We start from the raw sequence: 13,078 nt of genomic DNA, 5'->3' as shown, positions 1-13,078 counted from the left end.
TAGCTTTTCCCAGTGGAAAGCCTCTTTTATCTGAATTCTACTTTTTTTGTTCTTCAGATCTGTCATTAATTTTTTTCTCTAGTGTGCACCCCTAACTTCTTTGTCCAAGAAACTGCAAATAATTTCTTTCATAACAGAACAACCATTGCTCTATAACTTGGCGAACAGGTCTTGTTCTTCTCACCATTGCTATGCGCCCCAGCCCCTCCGTCTGTCTTCCTTTTACGTATATTATTGTCCTTTGCAGTGTCTTTTTTTTGTTCAAGGGTCAGGTGTATTTCAGCTTTTTCCCCTAGTAATATAAGCACCATAAAATTTTTTCCAGACTTCACTGAGCTAAATCCCCGATTCCCCTCCATAAACATTTCTAATTAATTACTTAGAGTACTATTTCAAATAAACAACAGACATTATAGTCAGCAACTTTCAAATGTTGGGTTTAAAGAAATAAATGACATTTTATTATTTTAGAGACCCCAGTTCTTGAACTGAAATCTTTTGTATCAGACCTTTTATTTAGAGAGTTTTCTAATATACTGCTTGCTTTAGCTGTTTTCCTGCCTATACTTTTTTCTTCCTTTTTTGTGGGGTGTAAGGGAATGGGGGCTGGAGTGGTTTGGGTGCTAGAAATTGAGCCCATACTGAGTGTCTTCTAAATGTGGAAGCGCTGTATTGCCGGATGTGCCGTGCCGTGCCTAGCCTCAGCTGAGAGTGACTTTGGACTTGTTCTTCAGAACCAGCCAAGTAGTGAAGATCTGTGTTTGTATCACAGGATCATCAGCAAGTTTGTGGAATAGGGGATATTTTTAGTCTCTAATTTTACACTCTATATTTTAGAGTCTACTACCTTTTAATATGCCCCCCTGATCCTGCAAGGTAGAGAAAGTCACTATGTCTGATGACTGTAACCTCTTGCTCACACGTTCTTAGTTTTACGTCTCCTGTCAACTGGTACTCATTTTAAAAGATGGTTTCTTGAAAATTCCGTAAGAGATGTGAGTATATTTGATGATAAATCATTGGAATGCTTTCTGTTTTCAAGTTAGATCCTGAGCCATGAAAGTGGCTGACAGCCGAAAGCTAAGAATTACTGCTCTGCTGCAGGCGTCTCTTTGGGGGTTGATGATGAACTGACTCAAAGCAGAAAGACTAGCAAGCTAGATGCAGGTATACGTTCTTTTAATTCTTAAGTGACGAACGTAATCATAAATTCACAGTTTTGGATTGGCCAGTAGCTCAGCAGATAAGTCACTTGCCATGCAAGCCTGGCAGCCTTCAGTCTCCAGAACCCACAGAAAGGTGGGAAAAGAGAACCTGCTTGACAGAGTTGTCCTCTGTCCTCTCTGCAAGCACACCGTGTTGTGATCACACCCACGCGTCTCTTTTTCTGTCTCTCTCTCTCTCTGTCTCTCTCTCTCTCACACATACACAATAAAGAAAAAGGTTTTAGTTTTCAGTTTTGGTTTGATGAGTGTGTGATTAGGCACATCATAGTGTTAGTGTAAGTGTATGCTCTGAAACTCCTCTTGGAGTTGCTACTCCATACTCTACGCTAGTAACTAGGTCGGTGCCTTAATTGGAATGTTTTCTCGCTTGGCTTGACTTGCAATAACAATGTCAGAGACAAGAGAGTGATTTGCCTCTGGTGACTTTTATGTCCAGGAAAAGTGTCTTTTTGACTTGTTTGTATTAAATGTATTAAATTCAAAACTTCCCATTTTGAAGTTTAATTACATAAATTGTTTAGGCTCCTTTAAAAAAAAGAATCACTTAAAATTTACGTGCCCTAACATTACCAAGATGTGTTCCAGAGAATGTTATTTACAGCCTTTGTGATATCCTAGAAAACAGAGTTTGTTACCAAAGTGTGTCTGATGGTCACAAATGAAACAGGAAAAGCCTCTTACATGGAGCTATAAAGGGTGCTGTTTTCATAGTTTTCTGTCTAGACCCTGTGTGTGCACACATACCTGATTGTGGCTTCAGTAAACTTCGTGTATCTACTAGTATTCTGGGAAATGTACAAAGGGAAAATTGTCCTAGCAGGTATATACTGGGACCTAAGTATATAATATGCTTATCTAGTTCCTGTTTTTCAAGAGTCTTCCATGATCTGCAGCTCTGTACCTAAAAGACTAAGTCCTGAAGCCGTATGATTTGGGGAGTAATTACACTCATCCTGAACTGGATTATCTCCTAGGGGAGAACACACCAGTTCATTTTTAGAGGCTTGTGTTTGTTTGCTTGTTTTTGAGACGGAGTCTCGTTTTGTAACCTAAGCTGGCCTTGAACTTAGAATTCTAGTGCTTCAGCTCTAATGCTGGGATTGTAAACTGCCATGCCCGGCCTGGAAATTCTCTATACAGAAAATTTTGTTTGTTTTTTCGAGACAGGGTTTCTCTTTAGCTTTGGAGCCTGTCCTGAAACGTGTTCTTTGTAGACCAGACTGGCTTCAAACTCACGGAGATCTGCCTGCTTCTGCCTTCCAAGTGCTGGAATTAAAGGCGTGTGCCACCACCGCCTGGCTATACAAAAATGTTACGCTGACTCTTTATTTAGCTGTTCCGAATATCATAGGGAAGTTACGCTTTTTTCTTTTTTATATCAAAGAAGTACTGTAAACATTCCTTTTTTTTTTTTTTTTTTTTTTTTGGTTTTTCGAGACAGGGTTTCTCTGTGGTTTTGGAGCCTGTCCTGGAACTAGCTCTTGTAGACCAGGCTGGTCTCGAACTCACAGAGATCCGCCTGCCTCTGCCTCCCGAGTGCTGGGATTAAAGGCGTGCGCCACCACCGCCCGGCTTGTAAACATTCCTTGTATAAAGTGTTAATCAACTTTAATTTGAAAACTTATGTGTGTGGGTGTTTTGCCTATAAGCATGTGTGTGCCTAGTGCCCATGGAGGCCAGAGAAATATTGGATCCCCTGGAGCTGGAGTTTCAGACAGTTATGAACTTCCATGTTGGTGCTGGGACTCTCTTAATCACTGAGCAATCTCTCTAGCTCCTGTACTGTTAGATTTTTAAGATGCTGGTATTTAAGACAGGCTATTGGGTAAACAAATTTCATGATAGTCTTGTTAAAAGGTTTTCCTTTTAGGAATAGTTCACTTGTGGGGAAAGCAAGGACAGTACGTAAAGCAGTGTTGTGTCTTGGCAGATTCCAGTGTGATTGTGATAGAAATGGACTGTGTTGTAGTTGAGGTCATCAGAAGAGAAAACTGACCTTTTTCATTTGTCTCATCTTCAAAGTTACAGAGCTGCATTGGAAACAAATCCCTGCTCTAGCTTGTAGTTGATTAACCGTAACATTTTTATACTATTACTACGTTATTAACAAGTTAACTGTGGGTTCACATGAATTATTTTAGTCCTACCAAGAAGAGTCTTCCTTGGGAGTTCTTTTTTAGGAAGGTACAACTCTGTTTCAAACTCTCAGAAAGCATTAAAGTAAGTTGTTGTGTTACTAGGTGTTAAACAAGTCCTTGTTAAGTTAGTGAACATAGAGGGTTTTTTTTAAAAGATATTTTTAAATATTTATTTTGTTTTTATATGTATGACGATGTTTTGCCAAGATATATGGTTATGCATTGCCTGTGTGCCTGATGCCCAAGAAGGCCAAAAGAGGGTGACAGATCACCTGAAACTGGAATTAGAGATGGCTGTAAATCACTATGTGGGTGCTGGGACCTCTCTGCAAGAGCAGCAAGTGCTCTAAATTTAAACTGAGCTATTTCTCAGTCTGTGATGTCACTGTCTTGCAAATTTAAGTTAACCTTCATCCTACTTTTATGTGACCCTGTACCCCTCTTTGCCTTTTGACAACTTTTCATTTTCTGTTTCGTTTTTTTTTTTTAATTATGGGGGGCATGCGTGCCATGGCACAGGTATGGAGGGCAGCTTTTGTCGGTTTGTGAGGCTAGCTCCCTCCTCACTGAGCCTTCTTTCCAGGCCAGCCTTTCATTTTCATGTCCTCCTTTTTTCTTTCCTACTCACAGCTATCCCCATTGCTTTTTTTTTGTGTGTGTGGGGGGGTTAGTCTCCTTTGTGCATTAATAAATGACATTACCAGCCCCCCCCCCCACGTTTTTAGTTTTAATAAGCAGGTCATTCAGTTACAGTTCTGAGTATATCTCAGTTGCCTGTTAGTGGGTTATTTCATGTTACTTGCTGAATGGAATTGTGAGTCTCAAGTGGCAATTATTAACAAAAAGGTATTCTAATAATCACCCATGCTAATTTCATGATTCAAGTGCTTTATTGATGAGACTTTTATTTTGGATGTGGATTCAGTCTGTAGCCAATCTGGTCTCTACTCAGTCCTCCTGCTGCAGTGTTCTGAGTAGCTGGAATCACAGATGTGTGCAACCACACCTTGGCTGTGTGTGTGCATATACAAATAATACCAATGACCATTAATTGTTTGACTATCTCCTGCATTTATAGTTAGCTCTCTTTCCAGAGATAAACCTGTTACTAATTAAGCATAAATCTTTTCATCTGGGTTAGATTTTACTCAAATTGTTTTTCTCTTTAAAACTTTTGGGGGGCTAGAGAGATGGCTCAGCAGTTAACAGCATTGGCTGCTATTCCAGAGGAGCAGGGTTCAATTCCTGGCACCTACATGGCAGTTCACAACTGTCTGTATCGCCAGTTCCAGGGAATCTGACACCCTCACACAGACTTACAGCAGGTAAACACCAGTGCACATAAAATAAAACAAATCCTTGTCCTTGTATAGCATTTTGTTGTTTCGTATGAGAGCCACACACCTTCACTGCAGGTGAAAGCACCAGCGAGGCTGGCAAGGCAGAGGAGAGCCCAGAGCCCAGAGGTGAAGCCCTGGCAACCTCTCCAGGCTAAATGATGGTACTGGCACTCAGCAGTAGCTAGAAATGCCATGGATGTAGGCCAAGGAGCCAGTTTTAGGTGGTCTGCAAACTTTGCTTTCCTCCTGCCCTATGTTCTGTGTTTGCTAGCTGCTGGGCCCATGCCTTTGTTTCTAAGAGGTGCATGTGGAATAGTGCCAATCTTAATTGGGACTTTATGAAGATTAAGTAAGTTTAAAAGTAGAAAGCGTTTTAGGATCCATCTAGCATGCGGTAAATGCTGCAGTGACCATGTGTCTTAGTTTCTATTGCTGTGAAGAAACACCATGACCAAAGCAAGCTGGGGAGGAAAGGGTTTATTTATTTGGCTTGCACAGGTGCATCTAGTCACTAAAAGAAGTCAGGGCATGAACTGGAGGCAGGAGCTGATGCAGAGGCCATAAAGGAGTGCTGCCTCCTGATTTATCCCCATGGCTTGTTCAGCCTGCTTTCTTACAGAGCCAGGCACCACCACAATGGGCTGGGCCTTCCCTCATCAATCACTAATAAAGAAAATGCCCTATGGGCTTGCCTACAGTGGGATCTTATGGAGGCATTTTCTTAATTAAGGTTCCCTTTGTCTCGGATGACTTTAGTTTGTTTAGTTGGCATAAAACTACCCAGCTCACCATATTTTACCAATACAGGTTAGCATTTATACATCTCTGAAGTCAGGATATAGCCTACAGTTGTGGTTAGTATTGTTATCCTGATGATATACATAATAATAGTGGGTCTCCACATGGTGGAAGGAGGGGGCTGAGCCTTGTTCTCTGACAAACATACTTGCACATGCAGTAACAATAAATAAAGTGTGGAGCTAGAGAGATAACTCAGTGCCTCCAAGTCCTTGCTTCTCCTACAGTGGACCTGGAATCCGTTCCCAGGACCCACATGGCAGCTCACAACTGTCTATAACTCCTGTTCCGGGGGGTCTAACACTCTCACACAGACATACATGCAGGCAAAACACCAATGTACAAAAAAATACAAATAAATTATTTTTACAAAATTAAAGGAAGAAAGAATTATTTATGGGTATTTAACTGTCATTTTTCAGTACAAGACATCCGCTATTAAGATTCCAGACGAGGACTATTTCTCTCTTTTGAAGTACTTAGTGTTTGAGGACCACTCATGGTTGAACTGTAGTAGGTGCAGACTCCATCACGGCACTCTGTGGTAGCACACCGGTAGCACAGCACTTAGGAGTTCAAGGCTAGCCTGAGCTAAATGAGAACCTGTAGGGACTCTACAGCCACTACAGCTGATGCTGTAGGAGAAACAGCTTCAGGAACCACAGGAGGACGTGTTCACAATTCTAGCATTCAGTGTTTGCCGTTTGTCTCTACTTGAGACTCAAGCAGCTAACATTTGAACACTTAACCTTTGCAGTTCTTCCTTCACTGTTGGAGATCTTATCCCCTGCTGCTCATATTCAGGGTGACTGACTTCATCCTCCCAGAAGGAAGTGTCATGCTGCCTCCCTTTTGACAGCTACAACCAAATGAAAGAAAACACTACTCATACTCAGATCCTATAAAAATTTGACCATTTTTGTTCAAACACAGGTCTACATTTTTTATTTTTGTAGCATTAAATATGCTTTTTCTATTCCAAACTTGTGACTTGAAGACTCCGAGTGTCTTTCACTGCTGTGTAATTGTGCTCAGCTGCTCATCTTCACTGATGGCATCTGTGCATGGCGTCCACACAGAGCACTTTGACTCCCTCGAAATGTGGTATCCAGTGTGATCACATTCTGCCCAACAAATTATAACTTCAAGGTCATGTTCGTAAATGAAGCTTGGTGTCCTTCATTCCTCTTTCCACTTGTCTCAGCTTGGAATTTGAACTTGATAGTAATAAAGAAACCTCATCAGTTCAATTTATTTATTTATTTATTTATTTTTGGATTTTCGAGACAGGGTTTCTCTGTAGCTTTTGGTTCCTGTCCTGGAACTAGCTCTTGTAGACCAGGCTGGCCTCGAACTCACAGAGATCCGCCTGCCTCTGCCTCCTGAGTGCTAGGATTAAAGGCGTGTGCCACCACCGCCCAGCTTCATCAATTCAAATTAGCATAGTACTGGAGGTGATGGCTAGACCCTTCAGGGCTCTGAGGGGCAAAGTTCCCTGCTGCCAACTAGCTTGTACTTTTACTAGACAAAGGAAACTTCTTTCTCCTTTCAGCCTGTCTCTCTACTAGCCTTGCTCACAGCAGCTAAACCACTGCTGTCAAATACTTCATTCTACGGGTAGCACAAACCCAAGCTCTGGGACAGCGTAAGCTCAGCATGTGGACTCAATCCTTAGTGCAAGTGCACACGTACATGATCCTGATATAAATATTCTGTTTTGGGGGGCAAACCATCATTTTCACTGAGTAGATTGATAATAATAATAAATATACAATATCTACTATTACATATTTAAAAAAGCAAATCTCAGAGTAATTGTTTCACTTTTGAAAAGCTATCCCTTTGTATATACATATTTATTGGGGAGAAGAAAAGGAAAAAAAGATATTATTCCTGGAAATGGGAAATTACATAAGACATCAATTGTAGACTATACATTGATTTTAATTAGTACAAGATTTATTTTGTTTCACTAGTTAACAAGAAAAAAATACGAAGAAATCTCTATTAAACCCTCCTTTTACTCTGCATATCTAACACTGATGGCTGGCTTTATATCCTTTGCTTAACTGTCCCTGTTGGGTCACTTATGTTTTAGCAAGCCACCATGGACATAGAATTAGTGTGCATCCTTAAGTACTCCTCTGAAGGAAAACCCAAGGTCAGCTTTCTGTGAGCCACTGGTCATATTTTTGTCACACCAATCAATGCAAAACCTTATTTTAGCCAGGTGTAGTGACACCTCTAATCCCAGGACTCAGAGGCAGAGGCAGGTGATCTCTGTGAGTTCAAGGCCAGTCAGAGCCACAGAGTGAAATCTTGTTTTTTTTTTTTTTTTTTTTTTTTTCGAGACAGGGTTTCTCTGTGGTTTTGGAGCCTGTCCTGGAACTAGCTCTTGTAGACCAGGCTGGTCTCAAACTCACAGAGATCCACCTGCCTCTGCCTCCCGAGTGCTGGGATTAAAGGCGTGCGCCACCACTGCCCGGCGAAATCTTGTTTAAAAGAAAAATTGAAACAAAAATCTCTCAAACCAAAAATAGCCCCATTGTGTTTGTGTTTATTTTTCTTTAAAGATGCTTCATTTAAAACATGTCTTTAACTCAAGGTCAGCAGCACCTCATGCTGAATGGAACCTAATTTTTCTTAAGGACATCTCTAACCTTCCTGTGCCTAGGAAAAGCCCTCAACACAGCACCCAGGAGGCATCTGTTACAGAGAAACCACCAATAGCAAATACAAACACAACAACTGTAATACTACACAGAGTGTGGAAAGAATTTTATTTACACTGAAAAGGCCCTACTTGGCCTCAGCTGGATGTGGAGTCGGAGTCTGTTTTCACCGCTCTGCCCTGTCCTCAGACGAGCACTGCAGTCATTGATTTGTAGCTGCAAATATGTTTTAGTGAGTGTGCAGATGAGGGAACTGATAAGGTGCAATGTGTCCTAAGTAGAGTTCTAAGTCCACTTCATTACCTATGAAGTAGAAGTAACTAAACAAGATGCATTCTTGAGATTAGTTTTGTTGGTCGATGGTGGTACTCACTTTTAATCCTGGCACTTGGGAGGCAGAGGCAGGTGGATCTTTGTGAGTTCTAGACCAGCATGGTCTACAAAGTGAGTTCCAGAACAACTAGGACTTACACAGAGAAACCCTGTTTCAGAAAACAAAAACACAATGAAAAAAGATCACTTAGTATTTAAAATTTGAAGACATAAAAAATATTCTATTTCAACATAAGGAATAATAACATATTTAGTATTTGAAAGTTATTTGACTTTATTATATGTGAAATAATTTTAAACTAGCTTTGAAAAATTAAAAAATTTCATATGAAAGTCTACATTTCTATCTTTTCTTGAAGAACACTAGCTTGAAGGTAGTTAACATTCTATTTTATGCAATGTAAAAAACAGTTTTTTAATTTGTGTTTTATTTAGCTGTGTGTGTGCATGTTTGAATGCATGTGCCATGATGTGCATGTGAAAATCAGGGACAACTTGTGGGGTTAATTCTCAGACCAGCAAGCTTATCGACAAACACCTTCACCTGATCAAGTATCTCACTGGCCCAGGAACAAAACGTCTGAAACTTCCGTTATGAATTGAACTTTGCAAAGGTTGTCTGCTCTGCTTTCTGTAGATGCTTTGTCGTTCTATAATGATACTTTTTTTTCAGGATTTGGGGTTTTGGATGGGATATTTGTCATTCTGAATATCTAATTTTTCAGTACAATTTTAAAAATACATGTTTGTGGGTAGGCAGGATGGTTCTGTTGGTAAAGACACTTGCCACCAAACTTAAAGACCTAAGTTCAATTCCTCAGACCCACAGGGTGGAAGAAGAGAGTGGTTTTCCACAGATCATGTCCTCTAACTTTGACACAAACACACATGCATGCATACATACACATGTGTACATACAAAATGAATTTTGTCTTACATACATACTTTTGCTTCTGTGGTTTCATTTACCACTACTTTTATGGCTTATTTTTATTGTTTGATGCTCTTTTTTATGTCAGTACAGTTGATTCTTTTGAATAGCTACAACTGGGTTCACCAAATAATATACCTCAATGTATTTGACTTTTCCTCACTTAGTAGACAGCTGTTTAATGTTTTTACCATTGTATCTAGTGCTCTGATATTTATTTTTAAGCTCAGTTTGAATTTTAATTTGACCCCTCTCTGTGGCAGTCATCCTGATATGCACGTTTACAGAGCTCCAGTCCCACCACGACTTCTCTTCATTCCTCAGCTGCCTAGACTTCCTTATGTGCCTTCTCACTTGCCCCTCCCACTTTTCAGGTCTCTTGTGTTTGGGGGGGGGACCGCTGTAATTTGATAATAATACCTAAATAAATAGACTTGGGAACGACCACTTCCTCAGTGTCCCATTTGCTGATTTTCTCCAGAATTAACTGGTATAATTTTGGGAGTACGAAACTTGATTTCCTTTTTTTCTTGTAATGCTGTTTTATTTTTTTATTGATAGATTCAAAAGCTCTGTGACCGAGTAGCTTCATCTACTTTACTGGATGACCGAAGGAATGCTGTGCGTGCTCTTAAATCCTTATCTAAGGTGTGTAACACTAAATTATTTCCTCCCCCACCCCGCCCTGTGTATGAGTGTTTTGTCTGCAGGTGTATATGCAGCACTTGCTTGTGTAGTGCTCACAGAGGCCAGAAGAGGGTGGAGGAGTTACAGAAAGTTGTGAGCTGCTGTGTGGGTGCTAGGATCAACCCAGATACTCTGGAAGAGTACCCAGTGCCCTGAACGACTGAGCCATCTCTACAGCCCCAAATTACTATTGGCTTTTTTTCAGTTGTGCATTGGTAATAATTAGTAATAACACTTTCCTTTTTTCTGTGTAGAAATACCGCTTGGAAGTGGGAATCCAAGCTATGGAACATCTTATCCATGTGTTACAAACGGATCGGTAAGTTTTGGTATTGATTTTTTCTTCTAATTTTTTTTTTTAACTTTTAATTTGTTCGGTAGTTAACCATCATTCCAGAAGATAGTAACATTAAGTCTACTACACTTTTTACTCTTGGTTCTCATTTCAGTAAACATTTATAGGATACTAGGGACAAGCCACTGTGCTAAGCATTAGTTGACACATAAAAGTAGGATAGAATAACCAGATGTAGTAGTGCACACATGTAATCAAATCACTTAAGAAGTGCAGTAAGGAGGGTTAGGATTTAAGGTCATCGTTAGCTTCCTAGCAAGTTCTAGACTAGTTGAGGCTACATGTGATCCCGTCTTGGAAAAAAAAGGTGGGGAGTGGGTAATGTTGTAACTTAATGGCTTTAAGATTTTGATTTGTACTGGGTGAATGAATATACTGATACTCATTTTTAGAAATATATGCTACAGTATGTAAGTTAAATAGACTTTTTCCTTTTAGGACAGTAAATGCACAAGAGTGGTTATAAATCTGGCATGTCTTTAGAGAGTGATAACAGCCTATTTGTTTTTAGGACATTTTGTCTGTATTTCCTGTTTTAATTGCTTGTGCATAGATGGTTTTTATATCTTGCCTCTGACAAAATGTCTGTAGAGCTTTAGTTCTTTGTCACACATTTCTACTCCACTGAGATCCCACATAGGACCTCAAATTCAGAATCAGGACTGGGGAGACAAGTGTTTGCTGTACACGTTCCCAACACCCAGATAAAAGCTGACATGGCGCTTTGTGCAGGGAGGAGACAGGTGGAGATCTCAGGGCCGCAGTTCTTGCCTGGTCCTCCTGCTCCTGCCTATCTACCCACTTCAGCTATGTTTTCCTTTGAATTTATCCCAGTCAAAAGTGACCTTTCATTATGCTAAAAACCAGAAGCTCCCTGCTGAATTCATACCTGTAAGCCAAAAAAGACAGCATGTTTTCAACCCTCAATGTGTCTATCCCTTAAATCATTTTCTTGGCTTTTTGCTGTGTTACAGAATATGAAAAAGTTCTTTAAAATTTATTGTTTCAGAGTTTCTGGGTGGGGATTGAGGGGTGACTTAGCTAAGTAGACTGAAGGCCTCTTTAGCTGTAGTAGAAATATCAGCAGAGACTGCAGTCAGCTTGATGTGCTGGAGGGTCAGTCACATGGCTGCTGCTCAGAGGCCTCAGCACTCTTCCATGTTGCTTTCTTTAGCCTGCTTGAGCGCACTCTGATAGAAGACAGTTCTGGAATGTCTCTGGAGCCTGTGGTCCAAGGGAGCAAGGAGACAGCCAGTACACTTCTGCTACTTACTCTCAGGTCACACATACTTAGTCATCAGAAATGAGTACATAAGTTGTCCCCATGTAAGGGGTGACTCATTAAGGCTCTGACTTCTGAGAGCTGCATCAGAGAGCTGTAGACATCATCTAAAACTACTACCACCTTTAAACTGTATTTTTTGCCTCTGATCTCTTTGTAACCTATGTTTTTATCGTGTTTTACCAATTCAATGTAGTGTGAAATCCAAAATCAAATTTATTTATTTTTATTTATTGGTGTGTGTGTGTGTGTTGTTGTTTTTTAAGGCAGACTTTCCCTGTAAAGCCCTGACTGTTCTAGAGGTTGCTCTGTAGACCAGGCTGGCCTTGAACTCAGAGATCTGCCTATCTTTGCCTCCCGAGTATAGCATCACTACCCGGCTATTTTATATTTTCCAAATACAAATCTTAGATCTTTTTAGGAAATTCTATTCCAAATACTTTATTTATTCTTATCATTGGAATTACTTAAATGATCCACTCTAAGATCCACTTGTCTCTATTCCAACACTGGGGTCACGGGCACATACAACCATAGAGCTGTTGTATGTGGGTGCTGGGGATTCAGATTCAAGTCTTCATGTTCACATAGGAAATGGCCTTTACCCGCTGAGCCATCTCCCCAGCACAGGTTTCTTGAGGATTAAAGTCAGGGCCTACACATGCTGTACAGATGTCCTACCACTGAGTTGAAGACCCAGTCCTGAGTTGTGAGCTTTTAGGGGCAGCCCCGGTCATGTTAAAGTAAGTCTCTTATGGTTCGGGATTCTCATTTGTCTCTTATAAAGTGTGTTTCAAAATTTCTCAGAAACAGAGTGGTGAATAATTTGTGTAAAATCCTTTTTCCTTCAGTACTCCCATCTCTGACAACCTCCTGTGCTGTCATCCTCGTTCCCACTGTCCTTCCTCATGTGGGACCTTTGGGACCTTTGGGACATTCTTTCTCTGGATGCTGTTAACAATCTTCCAGAAGAGGGAAAATCTGACAGATTTTGAAATTTGTCAGAAAGTATAAAATCTTGTGTTTCTTGATTATATAAATTTGCATATTTACTGCAAGGATTTTTTGAGGAGACAAAGTATAGAGAAGTTAGACTACAGCCGGGCGGTGGCGGCGCACGCCTTTAATCCCAGCACTCGGGAGGCAGAGGCAGGCGGATCTCTGTGAGTTCAAGGCCAGCCTGGTCTACAAGAGCTAGTTCCTGGACAGGAACCAAAAAGCTACGGAGAAACCCTGTCTCGAAAAAAATCCAAAAAAAAAAAAAAAAAAAAGGAGAGAGAGAAGTTTGACTACAGATAACACTATTTTACATATAT

At 40.4% G+C, this 13,078-nt stretch overlaps 2 protein-coding genes across 3 annotated transcripts in view; one reads left to right on the top strand and one right to left on the bottom strand.

Annotated features, from left to right (window-relative positions):
• Sdad1 (SDA1 domain containing 1) overlaps positions 1–13,078 on the bottom strand; it is a 162,229-nt gene that overhangs the window by 10,574 nt on the left and 138,577 nt on the right. The gene's annotated exons all lie outside the window — the stretch shown is intronic.
• Positions 1–13,078, top strand: part of Uso1 (USO1 vesicle transport factor) — a 64,803-nt gene that overhangs the window by 2,191 nt on the left and 49,534 nt on the right. For both annotated transcript variants that reach the window (XM_075943607.1, XM_075943606.1), the window contains exons 2-3: positions 10,000–10,086; positions 10,380–10,444. In XM_075943607.1, coding sequence (XP_075799722.1) covers positions 10,000–10,086; positions 10,380–10,444 — 152 coding nt within the window. The remainder of the gene's footprint in view (positions 1–9,999; positions 10,087–10,379; positions 10,445–13,078) is intronic.

Source organism: Microtus pennsylvanicus, chromosome 12 (genome assembly GCF_037038515.1).
Source record: "Microtus pennsylvanicus isolate mMicPen1 chromosome 12, mMicPen1.hap1, whole genome shotgun sequence".
In the NCBI taxonomy this organism is placed as follows: Eukaryota; Metazoa; Chordata; class Mammalia; order Rodentia; family Cricetidae; genus Microtus; species Microtus pennsylvanicus.
The sequence above is the reverse complement of the archived record's forward strand: the minus strand, read 5'-3'. Positions and strand labels throughout refer to the sequence as shown.